We start from the raw sequence: 21,538 nt of genomic DNA on the forward strand, positions 1-21,538 counted from the left end.
AATAATCTGAGGTATGTGATTCATGGCTTTAAATATTTATAGTACAGATACATATGCACATATATAAAATAGATGCATATTACAAATCTGAGAGCAAATCAAATTCATTCATTCAACATTTATTAAGCAAGTACTACTATGCAACTTGGGGAAAAGCTTTTATGAAAGAGGTGACATGTAAACTGATTTGTCAAAGATAAGGATCTCAACAGGTGTAGATTACACTGCAGCTATAGGAGATCTGAATGTACAAAGGTTTTAAAGCAGGAAAGGGTAAGGCAAGTCAAATAATAATGAAAAGTTTTCACCAAAAACAAAAACCTTCCCATGCCTTTTAAAGCTTGACTGGCATGCCATAGTCCCAGATTAGTCTACACCATGAATAGACAGAATAATAACTGACTAAAAAAGAAAAGTACTTCAAATCCTTTACAACAAAATTTTTTTCACAATAGCTTTTTAAGCTACCCAGAAAGTAGCCTATTTATTTTAAGCAATAATAGATATGATAGCATTCTGATATTAGAGAGTACAAATGATTTTGTGCAATTCCTTAGAATTCACTATAACAGGAAATGATCTGTAACACAAGTAAGAAAAGACCTCAACCACCAGGTTCAAAATTCTGGAGTTATCTCTAACATATTTTTTCTGCCATAGATTTTTCCCTTCATTTTCAAAGCCATCATTCTTGTCCAGTCCTCAGCTGATTACTAGTCTTATCTCCCTACTTGAGTCTACCACTATTTCTCTTCATCCAGCACCAGATTCAAAGTTCAAAAAATATTACTTTCATCATATCAATCCCCTGCTTGGTAGAATTTATAGCGGTTCCTAATTTCCTATTTTTTTTTTTTAGTGAGGCAATTGGGGTTAAGTGACTTGCCCAGGGTCACACAGCTAGTGTTAAGTTTCTGAGGCCGGATTTGAACTCAGGTACTCCTGACTCCAGGGCGGGTGCTCTATCCACTGCGCCACCTAGCTGCCCCCCCTAATTTCCTATTAATGTTCAACTCAGTCTAGCATCCAAGGCCCTTCATCAATTGCCTTCCCTTCCCCCATGCACCTGTCCATTCCTATCTCATTACATCCACACATAGTTATGTGCTTGAGCAAGCTTATCACCTTACTACCCCCTGCATACTTACTCATCATCCTTCACAAACCCCATGATGTTCTCATGACCTACAATATCCTTCCACCACCTGCCTTTTCAAAGCCATCATTTCCCTTAAAGATCTAGCTCAAGACTTATTCACTCTAAGTAACTCTGTGACTCCACTGATCACTTCCTTGGATTGGATTCTTTTATATAACAACAAACATTTATGCTTAATCATGCACTTGCTTTCTTTCTCTAATTTCATTATATAACACCACCTCTCAGAGATATTGTGATGATCAAATGAGATACACTATATAAATTAAATGTCAGCAAATATTATTATTCCAACTATTATTTAAGTTTAAATAAGTTTAAATCCTTTGAATCCTTGAAATAACATAATTCTACACTCAGTGTCATGCCCTATGTGTTTGACATTTATTGAGTGAACATATTTTCAACAAATTGATCATAAATTTATAAACTTATCAGAATGTCAAGAAAAAATGAAAGACTAAAAAACTCAGATGGCCAATTTTAGAGACTTTTACACACAAAAAGGAATCTTTAAGATAACTGCATTTCTATTGTGCTTTTAAAGTTTGCAAATTACTTTAGATTGTTTTCATTTAAGCTTCATGACAATCCTGTGAGATACAATAGCTATTAAAACTATTTGCAATTTACAGATAACTTCAGTAGTTAAGTGGTTTGTCCATAGTCACATGGGGGAATAGTAGAGGCAGAATTTGGATGAACCTTGCGCCAGCTCCAAGGCCAACATACCATAATGCCTTGTTGTGTGTTGAATCTAAATTAAGGTTGAAATTCTAGAGTTATGAGTTGTCATAAAGCATGACTATGTAAACCTTCAAAATGACATGACATTTATCTTAAAAAAGGCCAGATGGCTATGGTAATAACAGGATTTAAGTTCCTCTGTTTCATGGGAGTAACTTCAACAAACAACTCACAAATGAATTGTGTCTACCATCACAAAGCTGTTATGACCCACTTCAGAGAATCCTCCCATGGGAAGCAAGTTTTTCATTTTTTTTTCTATTTTTTTATTTATGACACTAATAATTTATGTCTTTCAAATTATGGGACTATTTGTGTGCATTAAAACATTGAACCTTGGGGCAGCTAGGTGGTGCAGTAGATAAAGCACTGGCCCTGGATTCAGGAAGACCTGAGTTCAAATGTGGCCTCAGATACTTGACACTTACTAGCTGTGTGACCCTGAGCAAGTCACTTAACTCTCATTACAGAAGGAAGGAAGGAAGGAAGGAGAGGACAGGAGAGGACAGGAGAGGAGGGAACCTTGAGGGAAAAACTTTTCTGGTCCAATGGCAATGATATTCAACTAATCCCAGGTCCACTTTCTATAGCTGTGCCACAAGATGCCTATCTTATTCAGTCACATGGTACTAAGGAAGGACCTATAGAAAGAAAAGATTTTCTCTAACAAAGAAAAACACTTAAAGAAGGAAAATTCTTGCTAATGCAAATGTCTAAAATGAATTGTGATCCTAATTTTGCAATTACTTAAAAGGAAGTATCTCTACTAATCTTTAAAAACACAATGAAGGTTTTTACTTATCCTCATGTATTAAAAGATTTGTGCAGGTGATTTTACCACCAATACCATTTTATATCTCCCCATCCCACAGAATGAAACTAATCTTAAGAATTCTGATGAATTTTTAAATTGCCTGTACTTAAAAAGGTGTATATGTGTGTGTGTGTGTGTATGTGTATAAACCTTTCTTTTCCACATAAGAAAAAGGTAAAGTAGAACATGGGAAGAGCTCAAAATCATCCATTTCTTTAATATTATGAATGTTAATTCTCAGACACTGCAGCCCAACAGTTAGAAGGTTCGTTTTTGGTTGTTTTTTTAGAGATCAGAGAAGCAGCATAGTGACAGTGAAGGGACTACCACTACACCACTCCCCATCAAATGACTTTGTTTTTTTGGTTTTTTTGAGTGAGGCGATTGGGGTTAAGTGACTTGCTCAGGGTCACACAGCTACTAAGTGTTAAGTGTCTGAGGCCAGATTTGAACTCAGGTACTCCTAACTCCAGGGCCGGTGCTCTATCCACTGCACCACCTAGCTGCCCCATCAAATGACTTTAAATAGATTCATTTTACTTTCTTTGTACAACCACCGCCCAATGTCTACATCAATTATAGAGCACTACTGTTATTTCTATGGAGTATCAAAATTCTAAGATTCATTAGGGGATTAACAAATGCTTAATGACTTGAATTTTCTATAAAAAAAATAACCTTGCCACAAAAATTACTGTAAAATTATGTTTAATAATCCCAATCAGTAGATTTCCTATCTACAATATTTGGCAATAAGGCACAACAAACTAAAAAAAAAAGTACAAAAAACTGATGAAAACACATTAGGGGGCAGCTAGGTGGTGCAGTGGATAGAGCACTGGCCCTGGATTCAGGAGGACCTGAGTTCAAATGTGGCCTCAGACACTTAACACTTACTAGCTGTGTGACCCTGGGCAAGTCACTTAACCCCAATCGTCTGACTAAAAAAAAACCAAAACACATTAGGCAGTTCTGACCTTTTATCTTTCCTGATTTCCTAAAAGATTCAGCTCAAATCTTATCTTGTGCAGGTCTTTCCTAGTCCACCCTATGGGTAACACCTTCCCCAAAATTTCCTTCCATAGGAAGATCAGTGAAGATCACTAAAAAAAAAAAAAGAAAAGTCAGACACACCTGAAATGACTGAATAACAACAGCAACAAACTGATATCTCAGTTGTGAAACTGAATTTGTGTAGTCACTGAATATGTTAGGACCAAAAAAATGACATGACTCTCCAGACCTAAGACTGGAAAAGCCAAGGGATGATACAGATACATCTTGTATGAAGTTATTTACATCTTTTCTCCCCCATTATTCCTTGAATGCAAGCACAATGTTTTTGCCATTCTTTTAGAATAGTGCCAATACTTAGTAAGAATATATAACTTTGATTAACTGATGTTACATTTCAATCAATTAGCTGTCAGTGTTCCAAGGGCATTCTTAGAAAATCTACCATTCAAGATTCCCTAAACTAGGGGAAAAATATATAAAATCATATTAAAAGGAAAACTATGATGCAGGCTGGTTTTTGTGGCCTTTCTTTAAGGTAACTAGTAATTTAGAGGGAAACTTTAATTTTCATCTGGGTAGTTTTTTTTTTTTTTTGCAGGGCAATGACGGTTGTGACTTGCCCAGGGTCACACAGCTAGTGTCAAGTGTCTAAGGCTGGATTTGAACTCAGGTCCTCCTGAATCCAAGGTCAGTGCATTATCCACTGCGCCACTTAGCGGCCCTCTGGGTAGATTATTTTCTAAGAAAATATTGTTTTATACTCTATTTGTACTTAAATTCACTTTGAAACCCTAAAATAGTACAAACTTATATAGGTTAAATTTATTGAGAACTACCATACCTCCTGATGGCACATGAGAAAGAATCTAATAGACTCAAGTCAAGTGACATGTTTCATAATTCCATAGTTATTCTGCTTGCCAAATGTCTGTTGATATACAAAACCCACTGCAACTTACTCTTTCAAAAATATATCAGGAGTAATAAATCTCCTTCACCATTTCTCTTTTAAGCCTCTAAATAAACTTGAAAGTTCAGCACACAATTATTTTCAAGTATTTTCTTCACAACTTAAAAGAATACAGACATATATGGAAGCAGCATGGTACAACAGAAAGGATACTGGCTCTGGAATCAGAGTCTGCCTTCAAATCTTAACTGTCACTTCTCTATGTGACACTGGGCCTGATTCATCAACTGTAAAATGAAGAGGCTAGCCTACATGACCTGCAATGTCCCATTTAAGCTCTTATGTATATAATAACACTTTATTCAAATGGATCCTAGCCATCCAACATTTATCTGAACAAAGCAGAGAATCAGGAAGCAAACAAGGTCTTTGAGCAGCCATAAAAGATGTCAGTCTGTATACTAAAAACAAATGCACTTCAAAGTATTTACTTTTCATTTATAGAGAATCCTAACATTCAATTCAAGAAACATTAAGTACCTGCTATGTACAAGGTACTGCTCCAGCTATTGAGGATACAAAGACAAAAACCAAGTCTCTGCCCTTAAGGAGCTTATAGTCTACTGGGGTTGGGAAAGGGGAGAATAGAGTATGTAAATACCCAGTTAAATAAATAAAACATATATCTGTGTGTGTGCACACGCATCTGTGTTTTATACAAAGTAATTTCAAAGAGTGTGATAACAAATGGGAGGCATCAGGAAAGGCATCCTGTAGGAGGTGACACTCAGCTGAGGTAGAAGCTGAGGAAAGAGTACATTATAGACAAGCTTGTTTATCTGGTTTCCAAGCTCATAGTAGATAAGAAACAATAAATTAGAACTACTGGAAAATACACTAATAGAAAAAAAAAATTATAGCTGCCAAGGAAGAACTCAAAAAGTCCAGCAAGCTGGGGTGATTATCACAATGGTAAACCATTAAACACAGAAGGAACAAGATTAAATTATATTCTGTGTTCTGCTTTTTAAAAATTAGGAAAATGGGGGATACATTTTAAAATAATTTCTATCCAAAAAGATTAAAATACAAAATTTGAGTATTTAAATTCTCAGCTATACAGTGATACTCCAAAGTGTTCCATACAGGTAATATGTAACTTTAAAGCACAAAAAAAAGCAATAATATTTTATTTTTTAAATACTTCGTATTTTAGTAGGAGTAGCTACTACTTAAGTAGAGGGGAAATTTGAAAGCTACTTTGTTTCCAGCTAACTTACTAGAAGGTACTTGTTTAAAATTACAAAGAAAAAAAGTTAACTGCTGCCTCTTGTTTAAAATGTTAGACTATTACAGCCAAACATTTCCCAAGGAAAAATAAAGTAGAATTTAGAATTTAATATGCATGGGGCAACTAGGTGGCGCAGTGGATAGAGCACTGGCCCTGGAGTCAGGAGTACCTAAGTTCAAATGCGGCCTCAGACACTTAACACTGTGTGACCCTGGGCAAGTCACTTAACCCCAATTGCCTCACCAAAAAAAAAAAAAAAAAAGAATATGCTACAAGATAAACAAGTACTGGAAGGAAGGCCTCATTAAGAATACAAAGAATGAGTTCCAGTCTCAGCTTTTCCTGATTTTGAAGGAAGTCACTTGTAACACATTTATATCAGTTTTTTTAAATCTGTAAAATGCCCCACCTACCTCAGAATCATAGCTTTTCAGAAGTGAATAGGCTCTTAGAAATCCCGTCTATATCACTATTTTACGTTTTAAAAGATAAATTGTGAGGATCAAATGAAAGAATTCATGAGAGAACACCAAAAAATGTCAAGCACTAAAAGCAAAGCAGTAAACCTAGATTGGAATCGTGGCTTGGTCACCTATGTGACAACAGGAAAGTCATTTAACCTCTCTGGAAATGCTTCCTCATCTGCAAAACGAGAGGAATTAGACAAAATCAACTCTAATATAAGGTGCTTTCCATACCTAAAGTAGTGAGCTACTACTAATACACATTACTAATAGTCTATAGGCAAATTCATCTTTAGTTCATGGCAAGATTTTTATTAATTCTGAATCCTTTCATATAAAGTATGGTCCTATAGGAAAAAGCTCTAAATCTTCCTTCTATTTTTCAATTCTATCAAAAATCGTTACAAAGGAAATGGTTTATGATATGAACTGGATAATATGGACACAGAATTGTCCTTAAAGCACCTAAGAACATCAACTAGTATGGAATGCTACAATTTAATATTCGATTATCTATGGTGAATTTATCGCTTTTTTCAAAAAATAAAACCAGCTGCTACAAATAGATACAAAGTGAAGTAAGCAGAACCAGAACACTGTATACAGTGACAGCAATACTGAAACAATAATTAACTATTAAAGACTTAGTCACTTTAATCAATACAATGATCCAAGACAATTCCAAAGGACTCATGATAAAAAATGCTATCCACCTGCAGAGAGAAAACTGAAACTCTTGAGTGCAGATTCCATTTTATTTTTCTTGCTTGCTTTTGGCAACATGGCTAATAGGGAAATGTTTTACGCGACTTAAATGTATAATTGATATAATATTGCTTGCCTTCTCAATGGGTAGAGGAAGGAACATGAAGGTAGAGAATTTAGAACTCAAAAAAAATTTCAATGAACGTTCAAAATAAAAAATAAAATTGACTTTTTTACAAATGCAAACATAGCATTAATTCATTATAGAACATGGTGTAAAATCATCATTTAATGAGAGGCAGCATGGTACAGTTTTTAGAAAGTGTATATTTAATTTGGAATCAGAAGGCCTAGGGTCAATTCCTAACTCCACCATTTACTACCCATGTGGCCCTGAACAAGTGATGAGGTCTTTTCCCTCCTGAAATATGAAGAGGGGGTCATACTCTCTAAAGTACCTTAGAACTCCGAATCCTATGAGGAAACTTATTAGGAATCTAGAACAGAGGAGTTTAATCCTACGATAAATACATTTCATGAGGTAGTTGGCAGAAATAAAGGAAAATGGTTAGTCCTAAACAGCTACCTAAAGAGAAAAGGTTTAGAAATATTCATGAGGGGGCAGTTAGGTGGCACAATGGATAGAGCACCTGCCCTGAAGTCAGGAGTACCTGAGTTCAAATCCAGCCTCAGACACTTAACACTAGCTGTGTGACCCTGGGCAAGTCACTTAACCCCAATTGCCTCACTAAAAAAAAAAAAGAAAGAAAGAAATATTCATGAGATTAGCCACACTGAAACTACTCCTTGAATTACAATCGACTTATTTTCTTACAAATGGAAACAACAAGTACCTGCTTCATAGAATGAAATCTTAAATCTTAAATGTTAATGCTCATCTTTTGAGTAACTTAATGGCATAAATGAGCTGGCTAGTTCCTGAAGTGTCCTAGGATTCAAACAGTAACATATAGACATAAAACCTTTTCAAAACATAAACACAATTCTAAACAGGGACACAAAAATATACTGAGCTTTCTTCAAAAAGCCTACATTTGTTCTGACCAGATAAAGATTTCATTTTTTAAGTCAACATAACATAAAAAGAGAAAAGCATTGGTTTTCCTTTATATTACTAAAGGTTATCCTTTTCCCAGAGACATATTTCAAAAGTGGTTAATTTTTCTGACAACTTAAAGTTTACATGGAATATAGAATTTTAAATGTATATGGTATAAAGGTAAAAAGAACTAAATTAAGTGCCTTAAAAAATCTGGGTTCAAAAACAACTGGTTCTACCACTTAACATTAGGCTTTAGGCTTATCATGATTTCTCTAAATTTTGTATTTCCTTATCAGTAAAATAGAAGATACTTTTATCTACCCCCCCAATCCCCAAATCAATGGATTGTTATGAGAACCAAATAAGAAATATGTCAAAGGGCTCTGGGAATAAAAAGTGGTATTATTATCCAATACATTAGGATTCATGCTACAATTATTAATAAAACTCATTTCTATAAACCCTGGTTATTTTCCTCATTCACAAAATTTAAACAGATTTCCATATATTCCAAACTAAAAACTAGCATTTTATGTAGTGGAAAAAATACCATAAGTTTTCCCAGTACAAAAGTAAAAGCTCAGATGCCTCTATCTCCACTATCATTTGACATAGTTCCAAAAATATGCTAGCTATAGCAGTAAGACAAGAACAAAAATAAAGGTATAAACACAGACAAGGAGACAAAATTATCCCTGACTTGCAGCTGAAACTTTCCATTATATGTTGTCTTCTCTAGAATGTGAGCTCCTTGAAATCAGGAACCCTCTTTTCTTTTGTATACCCAGTGCTTGGAAAAGTGTTTTAAGTGCTTGACAATGTTTGTTCATTCACTCAGATGACATTATGGTGTACTAAGAAAACCCCAAATAATCAGGAAAAAAAACCTATTATGAAACAAAATCCACAAAAGGCATCAGGATCGCTATTAAGCAATAACAGAAAACCAGGAAAACACAACAAAAAAATTCCATTAAAAATAACTTATAGGGCAGCTAGGTGGCGCAGTGGATAAAGCACTGGCCTTGGATTCAGGAGTACCTGAGTTCAAATCCAGCCTCAGACACTTGACACTTAACTAGCTGTGTGACCCTGGGCAAGTCACTTAACCCCCATTGCCCTGCAAAAATTAAAAACAAAAACAAAAAAAACAAACAAAAATAACTTATAGAATGCATAAAGCATCTTTAAGTTAACCTACAAAAACATACAACCACACCATTTATATAAATACAACTACAGGACACTCAATAGAAATAGATTTAAATAAGTATATAGGTATTTACTGTAATGGTTGGGCTATTGCAAAACAGTAAAAATTATTTCATACTATATATATATATATATATATATATATAAATAAAATCATAAAGGGGATCTCAGAACAAAAATAAATACAATTCACTTAGAAGAATTAAAATCTAGAATTCAAGGGAAATAATACAAGTACTATTGAAAAGGACATAGCATTATCCAACTTGTTTTTACAAAGCAATAGTCTCATAATTATTTGTTAACAGTAGAACAATTCAGTCAAAGAATAAGCTTTTATTAAGTGCCTACTATATGCAAAGCAAGGTGTTAACAACTGGGGATACAAAGAAAGGCCAAATGGGAAAGACAAGCAAACTAAGTATAAATGAACTGTTGTTTTGTCCTTCATTCTCAAAGAGGACCATAACATCAGGAGGTGACTTGCAGTGAATTGGATTTAAGTGAGGGAGGGCTGTGCAAAGTCTCATTCCTTCCAGAGCCGTCTGGGTCCAGTGGAAAACCAGAAGAGTTGGTAACCCAAAACCAAGAGAAAGAAAAGTATCATGGAAAAGAGAGTGATCTGCAGTGTCAAAGGTCTGCAAAGGTCAAAAATAAGGATTAAGAAAAGGTCGTTGGATTTGATATTGTTTGTCCTTTGTTCTCAAAGAGTTCCAAGACATTGGGGCAACATTATGATTTGCACTGAATTGGATTTAAGTGAGGGAGCAAGGCTCCTCCAGAGCCATCTGGATCCAGTGGCAAGATATTTATCAGGACAAATGAAAATGACCCGATGGGTTTTTTGTTGCTTTTTTAAGGAAATTGGGGTTAAGTGAGTTGCCCCGTGTCACACAGCTAGTGTCTGAGATGAGATTGGAACTCAGGTCTTCTTGACTTCAGGGCCAGTACACTACCTAGCTACCCTTTAGATGTGGTGATTAGGAGATACTAGTAATTTTGGATAGTAAGGTCAGAAGTCAGATTTTAAAGTAATCCACAGAAGAGAAAGAGGGGAAGTAGAATAGATGGTCTTTTTAAGGAATTTAACCACAAGGGTAATGAGACTTAGGATGATAATTAGCTGGAATGGAAAGATTCAATGAGGGTTTTTTTGAGAATGAAATATGCTTGTTTGTAAGGAGTAAGAAAAAATGCAGTAAAAAAAAAAAAAAGGATGTAGACAGATTTCAGATTAGTGAAAGTGGAGATGAGGGAGAAAATCTGTTGGAGGAAACAAGATAGAATGGGATCATTTATGCAGCCGAGTTTGCCTTGGTAAAGAGTAGGACCACCTTTCTGTGTGAGACAAAGTAAAGGAGATGGTAGCAGAAGGCATCTCAGTTCTATGAGATAAGAAAGAGAGAAGAGGGAGCTCTTGGCAATTGACCTCAACTTTAGTAAAATATGCGCAAAATTCTCAGCTGAGAGAGATGAGGAATGGGGAATCATAAGGGATGAAAAGGTTTATTAGAGTCACAGTGGAAATTAGGATAGTGAGTTGAAAAGGGAGGTTTAGGATCATCTAGTAGCAGTTAAGGGCCAAGTTAAATTTTTGTAGCATAAATTTGTAGCAGACCCAATCAAAATAGTTACTACTTCATTCAACAGCATGTAAAAAGGCAGCAGATGATACGATCCAAGGCTGAAGCTGGAAAACTAGATAAACAATCAAAGCAGTGTACGAGTGTTTGATAAATCCCAAACTATATTAAGTTACTGAAGGAAGGACTCTTCCCTAACCCTATTTCTTTATTTCTGAATACTGCAAAAGAAAACTCAAATGCAATTTGGTGGAAATTAGATTGAGGCTAAGTTATACCATTAAAATGGATTTATAACCTGAATATAAAAAACTGTATATTTTTTAAAAAATTAGACCCAGACCTATGAAGACTGGGAAGAAACAATCCAATATGGAAGATCATAAAAGACAAAGCAGCTAATTTCAATACTGCATGAATAAAAATCACTGAAGACAATGAAACTGTAGAGCAGAAAAAATGTGTCTGCATCAAATATTATAATAATAAAAATCTGACAGCCAAGGTATATGGGGTACTGACAGAAATATATGACTCATTTTACAGTGCATTACGCACTGGGTCTAATCAGGAAAGCCATAGTTCAAATCCAGCTCCAACACTTCCTCAACTGTAAAATGGGGATAATAGTAGCTACTTCATAGGGTTATGAGGATCAAATGAAGTATTTGTAGAGTGCTTAGCCAGTGTCTTACAAATAGGAGGCACAATACAAATGGTTATTGCCTTCCTTTCCCCTTCATTCCCTGATAGATAGGTGAACAATAGCTCTTAAAAGAAATGCAAACCATGGGGCAGCTAGGTGTCAGATCTGGCCTCAGACACTTGACACTTGCTGGCTGTGTGACCCTGGGCAAGTCACTTAACCCCCATTGCCCCACAAAAAAAAAAAAATGCAAACCATAAATGACCACATGAAAACATGCTCCAAATCACTAGTAATTAAGAAAAATACAAATTAAAACAACTCTGAGGTTTCACCCCACATCCTGCACTTTGGTAAAAAATAACCAAAAACTGCATTGTTGAAGGGACTATGGAAAGAAAAACATACTACACTGGCAAAGCTTGGAATCATTGAAATCCAACCATTTCAATGTTAATTTGTTGGGGGGCAGCTAGGTGGTGCAGTGGATAAAGCACTGGCCCTGAATTCAGGACCTGAGTTCAAATCCAGTCTCAGACACTTGACACTTACTAGCTGTGTGACCCTAAGCAAGTCACTTAACCCTCATTGTCCCACCCCCCAAAAAAAAATCTAATCAATGTTAATTTATTATTAATGAAAGAAAAAGTGACTACTTAGCTATGTCCTCTGACCCAGAGAGATAGAAACAAGATAGAAACAAACGCATAATATATACCAAAATATTCACAGCAAAGCCTTTATAAATTGCAGCAATTGAAACAGCAGCTATCATTTGGGAAATAGTTGCAAAAATTATGGTAAATGAATGTAACAGAATATCATTCAGTGGGAAAAGACAAAGGGAATTCATAAAAACATGTGAAGACTTTGCCATAGGAAGAGAGGCATCCAAAGTTTGTAATTTTATCTGGATTCTCTGTTCAAGATTTTATCATAAAAAGTCACTGACAAGGCAGCATAGAGGACAGAATACAGGCTGGAGTCAGAAGACCTAGATTTCAGTTTCTCCTCACACTTTCTAGCTTTGGTATGTAACCTCCAAAGTACTTTCTAGCTCTACACCTTTGATCCTGATTTGTATGAATTAGTTAAGAAAGGAACAAGCAGAATCAGAATAAAATATGCACTGAAACAAATGATAGGATCGTAAGATTTAGAGATGGCAGGGACCTCAAAGCTCATCTAGGGACTTTTAAGGTCTTATAATTCTCTTCAGGAGATATTTGAACCTGGGTCCTCTCACTTCAGTCAGTACTCTTTCCACTATACTTCACTGTTTCATTGTTTTTACAACATAAATGAGATCAACAACAGAAAGTTAAACTCCGAGAATAGAAAACCTATCTTCCTCTTATTAGCAAAATGTCATACATATTGTCGGATAAAGTCACTATAGAGGGGTTTTTTGCAAAATTTTGTCATAAATGTTCAATGGAGATAAAGCAGGATTCAAGAAATGATTTGTGTTAAAAGACATCAATAAAATGTCTTTAAAAAAATACAAAATAAAAACTCCTTATTCTTCCATAACTGGCAATCTAAATAGGATATATAAGGTACATGGTATATAAATAACCCTGTCTTCAAGGAGCTTACAAACATACATAAGCTCCTTGAGGATAGGGATGTTTTATTTTTGTCATCATTTTACCACTGCCTAGCATACTGCCACATATAGAATAGGTACTTAATAAAGGTTTGGTGAACTGAAGGAAAAAAGAAATTAAATCCAACCATCAAGATTAAAGTTAACAAGAAAATTTCTATAAAATCTCACTTCCTCGAAGATTGCAATTTGCTTCACTGAAAAAGGAATTGCTATGTAAATATGTTTACAAGGGGATACAAGACAGTGAAACCCAAGGTTATTAACAGGCTTTCCACTATGTTGAATGTACAAAATCACAACGTAAGAATATCGCTATTTTGGATAGAAAACAACAGCTGACAGCCATTTTGGGACCAGTGCCAAGCTGTATTTGGTTGATAAAGCTGAGAGCATGGTACAGTGAAAAAAGTATTAACTTTGGAGTCAAGAGAATAAAGAATCAAATCCTACCTTTGATACCACCTATGACCTTGCGCAAGTCACAACTTCCCTAAGCCTCAGTATTCTCAACTGTAAAAAGAGGGAGTTGCCTACATGGTCTCTGTGGCCTCTTTCAGTTCAAGATTTATAATCCTATCAATTTATCAAATTAACTTCTACAACACACCTTTTCAAAAAGAAAATGTTCTAAGTCAGATTTCACATTAATCCCTCAAAACAGATTAAAGACAGGCTATACCTCTTTGATCTGTTGGCTATTTTTAATGCTCTGAATAAAGATATTAAAGATATTTTTAATGTTCTGAATCTTACATAAGCACATTTCAACTGCTTTGTATATCATGTACAAAGATATATTTCATGAGTAAAATGAGTTTAACATGTCTTAAACATGTCAGTTTTCTTGTTTTCTAACACATCAATCACGTAACAGCATAAAGCAAAAATAAACTGATTTTTCAAGTCCTTACATATAATTTTAGTGGTAGCTCAATTTTAAGAACCAGACATAAAGTCAAATATTGCTACAGAACTTATTTAACAGTCTCTTATTTTGAAAAAGAAAGGGGGAATAACTGAAATTAAAACTTCATGGTAACAGTAACAGCTATATGATTTAAGCCTATCAGTATTCAGATGTTCTGCTTAAGAGGTTGGCCTTGCCAATATGGCATTAAAAATGACCAGAGTAAATTCACAGGAACAGCTGGAAGCCTGAAATAAAATCTCTGTACAAAAGTCCCAAGCCATTCATACAATTTAAAATTGATATCCTCTCATCTGAGAATTAAAGTTTTCTTCTGAAAAAAATCCAAAATATGGGGGAAAGTATCTAATTACATTTAAGCATCAGTTTTGCTTATGCAGTATTTATAAAAAAAAAAAGTTTATTTGTATTTTTCAGCTTCTTCCTCATAAAAAGTATTCATTATAGCTGTTTCAACCCACAATTAGAATGCTTTTTTGCATGCCAGTAGAATCATGTCCAGTTTTGCCATTTGTGGATAACTATGACAAGATACAAAAGCATGTGTTTGCCATAAATAGCTCTGGCTAACAGTGAACTGCTCACACAGGGCAGATCAAATTCTCTATAAGGAGAGTAGCCTTTGAAATGCTACCAAATCCCATTCCTAATGTTAAAACTTGATTATCAAAATCTTTTTCATTTAATTTTCAGAATTTAATAACAGCCTATAGAAGAATCAGTATACCTAGAGTATTACACTCTTCAGAGAAAGACTGACTTTCATAAGCTGTTCATCACAACAAAGACTGCCTATTACTATACAACCGTTTTCAAAATGTAAATTTATGAAACAAAACATGTAGCCACTGTATTATAATGAAAAATTAGATAAGAATTCATGTAAAAGTGCAAAAAATAATTTGATTTTCAATTTTTTTTAAAAAAGCATTATTGTTGCATAACAGGTATTAATTTAGTGGCTATATGCTAAAAGAATTTCTGATCAAACCAAAACCTGTATAGTAGTCATAAAAGTTATAACTACACATAAAAATCTCAAATTAGCTGTGCTGAGATGAACAATTGTTTACCTTTACAATACTTTCCATATAACATTTTTCAAAATATGCTTAGCAGAAGCATAATTAACTATATTTCCAAGGAAAACAAGGCAACGTTCTGTAATAAGCCACAAGTTTTATTGCAGCGTGGCCAATTTTGTGGGGGTGGGGAAGTTTGATCTCAAAAACAATGTTCCATTTAAGGCTCTTTTCATACAGAAATTGCCATTATAACTACATTATTCAAAATATCTTTAGTGCTGCAAGACTCACATGGTAAACACTTAACTCCTACTCCTGTTCTGTAGTGTACATTCAATGAAAAATAAAAAGGCATTAACAACTACTTCATTTAGGAAGATAACAGGATGAACACTGAGGTACTACAATAATTTGATGACAATTATGACAACTTAATTGGCATTCCTTTTTGAGGGGGACGACCTTATTACATAAAAGTGCTTTCAATGCATAGTTACACATATAAATATATATACATATGTGTATGTGTATGTGTGTATATATATATATATATATATATATATATATATATATATATATATATATATGCTGCCATGTCACAATAGGCGTGTTAAAGGCAGGTTAGGTGTACAAAGCACAAACTTCAGGAACTGCAATCAAGTGCAACTCTAAGTAATACTGAATGAAGTTTAGCATCTGACCAGTGGATCATACTTTCAAGGCATTCAATTAGCTAACCCTTTGCAGTTTTCTAAGCTATTCATATTGACTATTATATTCATCTTAGTTCTGCAAGGGATGCATATAATGCCATTTGTTTTGGCTAAAATGTGAAGTGAAGGCATTCCTCTGGTTCTACATACCAGGATGAAACAGTCTAATGGCAATCACTGGTAGGCTGCTTAAATTACTGACATCTCTTTTTTTAAGTTTTCTGGGAAGGTATGGTAAGGGACAAAAACCTAACACTATTCCAACTGATGGAGCTGCAGAAATGGAAGCTACTTCCGGATGGCACTTCACTGTCATTTTATAAAGGTCTTCCTTCAAGTGAAACTACTACATTGCCTCCCAATTTCTCTCCAAGCGTTGACCGATCCTTAATATCATCCAAGCCATTTACTTGCCACTCGTGTTTAATACCTAAAAAACAAGATAATCACAATGTCCATTACCTTACTGTTAAGAAGAAACAATAATTGATTTATGCAAAATATTTATTGTGTGTACCTGTAAATTTCTTTTTAATGGCATCTTTAGAACTAGCATAAATCATCTTGCTTTTTAAAGGTGCACATTCAGGAGCCCTACAGAAGAAAAATAATTATTTAATCCCATTCATGTGAGAAACAAGAGCAAAACTATCTATGTCAACAATAATCCTTGCGTTTTAAAATGCGTTTTTCTTTCGGTTTTACACACCAGAATATAAAAACTAGGTCTTCTTTCTTAGACTCTTTTGTCTCGTATGTGGCATCATACAAAGCATATCGGCAATCATTCAGAGGTAGCAACTTCACAAAAGATGTGTAGGGGTCCTCTACAGTATCACCAATGTCACCCACCAAGATCTGCTTTGCTTCCTCTACAATTATTTGTTTTTTGTCATCACTTAAACAGAAGAGAACTGCTTTCTTTCTTTTTTTGATCTCCTCTTGTGTAGAAGATTTCCTTACTTTCATGTCATTAAAAACTTTGATTACTTCATCATTCACAGTTACTCCAGAAGCCTGAAAATAAACAAAGAACAGTAAGTTAGAGAAAGCATTCTTATTTTGAACTATGTATTGGGGTATGACTAATGAAATATAAAAATAAATTATTTCCCAAAGAGGGTAAGTTATTCATGAAAAGTCTGAGCATCAAGTACTGTAATAAAATTTAAATGGATTGTAAATCATGAGGGCCATTCTATCTAGATGTAATTTCCTGCTTTATCAACTTTTTAAGGAGGTTAAAACATGAGGTAACAGGACAAATAAATCAAGGAATTACCGCCCCACTCTGAAATGTCTCTTATTTTACTTGATGATGTCAGGGCTGAAGAAGCAGCAGCAGAAATACGTTCGGTATTTACGTATCAATACTACGGGTCCTTTAAAAAAAACTTTGGGGTTACAGTTAATGCATCCATACTTTAAGGGGAGAGAAGGGGAGGGAAGAATCACCCTATCCGGTGCAGTTTCCACATAAGGAGAGGGAATCAAGCGCAAACTTCCCAAGGCACGAACTGATCCCCCTCCTTAAACCCAAACAGTCCAGACCAAAGAATCGAAGAGGGCTCCAGCCAGATTTTTAAAAAAACAATACTATCCCTCCCTCCTCGTCTCCTCCTTGGAGTTGATATCCAGAGGGTCCTTTACATTTCGAAAGATCTCTGCTCTTTGGGTGTTGTACATTTTAGGGAGCACAGTGTCAAAGAAACTGAAGGGCAAATGCAGGGGCTTCCAGCCCGGCGCAACCAAGCGGCCCCGCTGCCACGCCCCGGCCCCGCGGGCGGCGGCGCGGACCAGCCTTCAGGGCCAGGGACCACGAGTCCCGGCCCACTGCCAGGTGCAAAAAACCAGCCTCAGTTTCCTCCTGTGAAAACAGTTGCAAGACCGCCTCTGCTGTGATCTCGGCGCTTCGGTAATAACTCTACTGGGGAGCTGGGAACGGCGAGCCCCCGCCCCCGCTTCCCGGCTCGGGGGGGGGGTTGGGGAGGGGACCCCCACGCCCCAGAGCCCCGCCCGGGTGGCCGGGGACGAGAGGGGGCCGCGACCTCTGGGCCGCATCAGTCTGGCCGGCCCAGCAGCATGGGCAGGGCGGACAAGGGTGGGGGATGGGGAAGGGCCAGGAACTGGGGGCGACGACCCCGCGGGGGCTAAAATTAGGTTAAAATGGCGGCAGTGGGCCCAAGGGGACGGCCGGGGTCCAGAGGCCACGGACGCTCTCTCGACTCCAGGTCTCCAGCCCCGCCGGCGGCCAACCTTACCATGGTTCCCGGGACAGTAAAGGCTGCAGCGGCGGATCCTCACTCAGTGGCACTGGGCAGAGGAGGAAAGGAGTAGAGAGGAAAGAGGAGGAGAAGAGAAGGAGGAGCAGCAGCAGCAGGAGGAGGAGCAAGGGAGGAGGTGCAGGGGGAGCGAGGGGAGGAGGAGGAGCTGCTACTGCAGCGGCGGCAGCCACTAGAGGAGGGCGGTGGCTCCAGGGAGCTCCAAGACCCAAGCAAGCAGAGAACACGGGGAACTCTGGGAAAACTGGGCCTTGGAGAGGAGGCGTAGGCGAGGGCTACCGAGGCGCATGCTCTGTACGGAACTGGAGGAAGAGGCGGTGTAAAAGTGTGGGGCCCTCACGTCGTTTCCTGTGTATCTTCTCTATTCCGTTCTGCCCGCTTTTCTCCCGTCGCCCCCATCCCCCCAGTTACGTTTGCTGGCAGAACCTTGCATTACCTAGGTACTCGTTTTAAATTGCCGAGTCCTCCAACCCCGTCCCTACCAAGCCCTTGTTTAAGCGCGGTGCCCCTTCTCAGTCGAAGCAGGCGCAGGCGTGAGGATGCAGGGGGGGGGGGCTCGTCCGCCGGGTGGGACTTAAGCATTCCGTACACCTCTGGGTGAAACCTTGTGCAGGTGCGCGACTAGGGCATGGCTCGTCTTTACACAGCCCTAGGTAGTTGTTTAAATTGCTGAATCCTCCAGCCAAGTCCCCAATTCCTGGTTTAAGTGCGGTGTTCGACTGAGCAGTCGAAACATACCTACGCCTTGACCTTGTAGACCCTGAGATCTAGAAAGAATCCCAGAATCCTGCAGAGACAAGACCTATACCCAGAGGTGGGAGAAGGGCCCTAGATAACAACCAATCTTGTCTTCCCCAAAGTTTGTAGGAAAAGGGGCACAAGGACCTACAGGAAGCTCCAGACATGGTTAAGGAAGGCACTAGCAGCTCAAGCCCAAAGGCAGGGAAGAAAAAAACAAAGAAGAACTAAAGCCAGGGATAATCTAGGAGCCATGTGACAAGAGAGAGCCCCAAGACATAACCCAGTACTAGAGAAGCCCCAGAGTCCTTTGAAGTAGGCAACTAGTTTAGGGCACCATATTCAGAACCAGGAAGGTTCTGTCCACATTATTCAGTTGCAGAGCCTGGCCCAAGCACATTCCCTATCCCTACCCCCTACCCCTAATCACAATCTAACTGGGCTAAACTGCTGAGATAGCAAACCAAGGAAAATTCCAAATAACATGAGGAAATACCTTGAGCAAACCCCAGGGAAAACAGTGACCTCACAACAATTCTAGGTAAAGCCTCAGGGGGCTACAAGGATTACATGAGTACTTAGAAGAAAGGAACCAAGAGATTTTTTTATCATAGAAATACGTTAAACTCAAAAGGGAAATCGGAGGTGACAAGAACAAGGAAAAGGGAGGGGTCTAATAATAATTACAAGCAAAATAAACTAGAATGTTGGAGAGAAGAATGTAAAAGAATGATTAAAAGTAAAAGAAGAAATGGACTTTTAAGTCCATGATTAGGCAAGGGAAAGGGAAAGCTACAACAGAGAAAAACCATTTATAGATCATGGACATCAGGGAAACTCACTTTATTAACTTCTTATTTGTAAAGAGTGGTTGGGAGTAAAGGGAATAAAAACTACAGAAGGCTAGGAAAGAGATAAGTTCATACTGCGAATGAGGAAGAAGATAGCAGAATGAATTAGAAAAAAGAATCTAACAATATGTTGTTCGATATTTAAAATGCAAAGATGCATAGATAATGAAAAGGAAGGACTAGAGCAAAATCTATGCTTCAGGTGAACTGAAAAAAAAGCAGGAGTCATGTTTTCAGATAAGGCTATACAATAAATATAGGCATAATAAAAAAAAGATAAGCATGGAAATATTCCTAAAGCCACCATAGATGCTCAAGCAGTATCAGTACTTAATATAGACTCACTTAATTCATAACATCCAAGTGTTTAAAGGAAAAGTTAATCAAATTTGAAGGAGAAGTAGATAGTAAAATTATAATTGTGGAAAAACTTTAATGTATCCCTTTCAGACATAGATAAACTAACCAACAGATAAACAAGAATGAAGTTAAGGAATTAGGTAGAACTTTAGACAATTATTGAATAGAACTAGAAAGGAATTATTAATTTATAAGTTGTGCATGTCACTTTTACAAAAATTGATCATGTATTAATATATAAAGACCTCTCCAAAAATGTAGAAAAACTGAAGTACTTCAATTGAAATAGTCAAAGTAATTGAAAAACTTCAATTACTGATGACATTGCAATAAAAATTATATTGAATAACGAACTCTAAAAGAAAGACTAAAAAGTAATCAAGTAACCTGAGAATAAATGACACAATTCTAAAGAAATAATACATCAAAGAACAAATTATAGAAACAATAGGAAATTTCACCTAATAAAATCATGAGAAAATATTAGATGAAACTAAAGCAGTTCTTCAGAAAAAATGTATATCTCTAGATGCTTTTACTAACAGAAGAGAGAAAAAGCAATGAATTGGGCATGCAACTAAAACTACTTGAACAAGTCAAAAGTCCCCAACTAAAGAAATTCTGAAAATTAAAGAAGAAATTATTGAAGGCAAAATAGCAAATTAATAAACAAAACAGAAGTGTTTTTTAATTAATAAAATAACAGCTAGTTTTAATAAGGTTTAGAAGAAAGATAAATTGTTTAAAAATGCAAAACATATCAGTCAGAAACTATTTTGCCCAATTTATATGCTCACAAAACTGATAATTTAGATGAAATTGATGAATGTTTACAAAAAATATATAACACAGGGCAGCTAGGTGGCACAGTGCATAGAGCACCGGCCCTGGAGTCAGGAGTACCTGAGTGCAAATCCGGCCTCAAACACTTGGCACTTACTAGCTGTGTGACCCTGGGCAAGTCACTTAATCCTCATTGCCCTGCCCCCCCCCCCCAAAAAAATATATATATATATAAAACACATTAATAATAGAAGAAAGAGACTATTTAAATGACTCAATATCAGAAAATAAAATTTAACAAGCCATAAATGATTTTCAAAAGAAAAAAAAAACCCAGGACCAAATGGATTTTCAAGTGAATTCGATTAAATGTTAAAAAAATACCAATTAATTCCAAATTTACATAATTTTTTTTTGCAATAATGAGATAAGAATACATTATTCCAATCTTTTATGCTATGGTCTTGAAGCCTAAGCCATGGAAAAACAAAACAGAAAAAGAAAATATACACCACTAATCCTCATGAACATCAGGACAAAAATTTTAAATAAAACATTAGCAGTTAGGCTACAACAACATGTTAGAAAAATTAAACACTATGACTATGTTGTATACATGGAATTAAGGATTAATT

The 21,538-nt window shown here is 36.5% G+C and overlaps 1 protein-coding gene across 1 annotated transcript; it reads right to left on the reverse strand.

The window, feature by feature from the left end:
• Positions 1–15,313: 15,313 nt before the first annotated feature.
• Positions 15,314–18,375, reverse strand: CFL2 (cofilin 2). Its single transcript, XM_043984324.1, has 4 exons — positions 18,151–18,375; positions 16,599–16,906; positions 16,407–16,483; positions 15,314–16,319 (listed from the first exon to the last, which is right to left on the reverse strand). Exons 1-4 carry the CDS (start codon positions 18,151–18,153, stop codon positions 16,207–16,209), a joined length of 501 nt encoding a protein of 166 aa, XP_043840259.1. The 5' UTR covers positions 18,154–18,375; the 3' UTR covers positions 15,314–16,206.
• Positions 18,376–21,538: the final 3,163 nt, after the last annotated feature.

Source organism: Dromiciops gliroides, chromosome 2 (assembly GCF_019393635.1).
Source record: "Dromiciops gliroides isolate mDroGli1 chromosome 2, mDroGli1.pri, whole genome shotgun sequence".
Lineage (NCBI taxonomy): Eukaryota > Metazoa > Chordata > Mammalia > Microbiotheria > Microbiotheriidae > Dromiciops > Dromiciops gliroides.

Excerpts from the sequence above, each read along its gene's own strand:
- CFL2 (XM_043984324.1), bottom strand. Across the intron at positions 16,484-16,598 it reads GACCTAGTTTTTATATTCTG|GGCTCCTGAATGTGCACCTT; the intron begins GTGTGTAAAACC and ends TTTCTTCTGTAG. Across the intron at positions 16,320-16,406 it reads CATTAAAAAGAAATTTACAG|GTATTAAACACGAGTGGCAA; the intron begins GTACACACAATA and ends CTTGTTTTTTAG.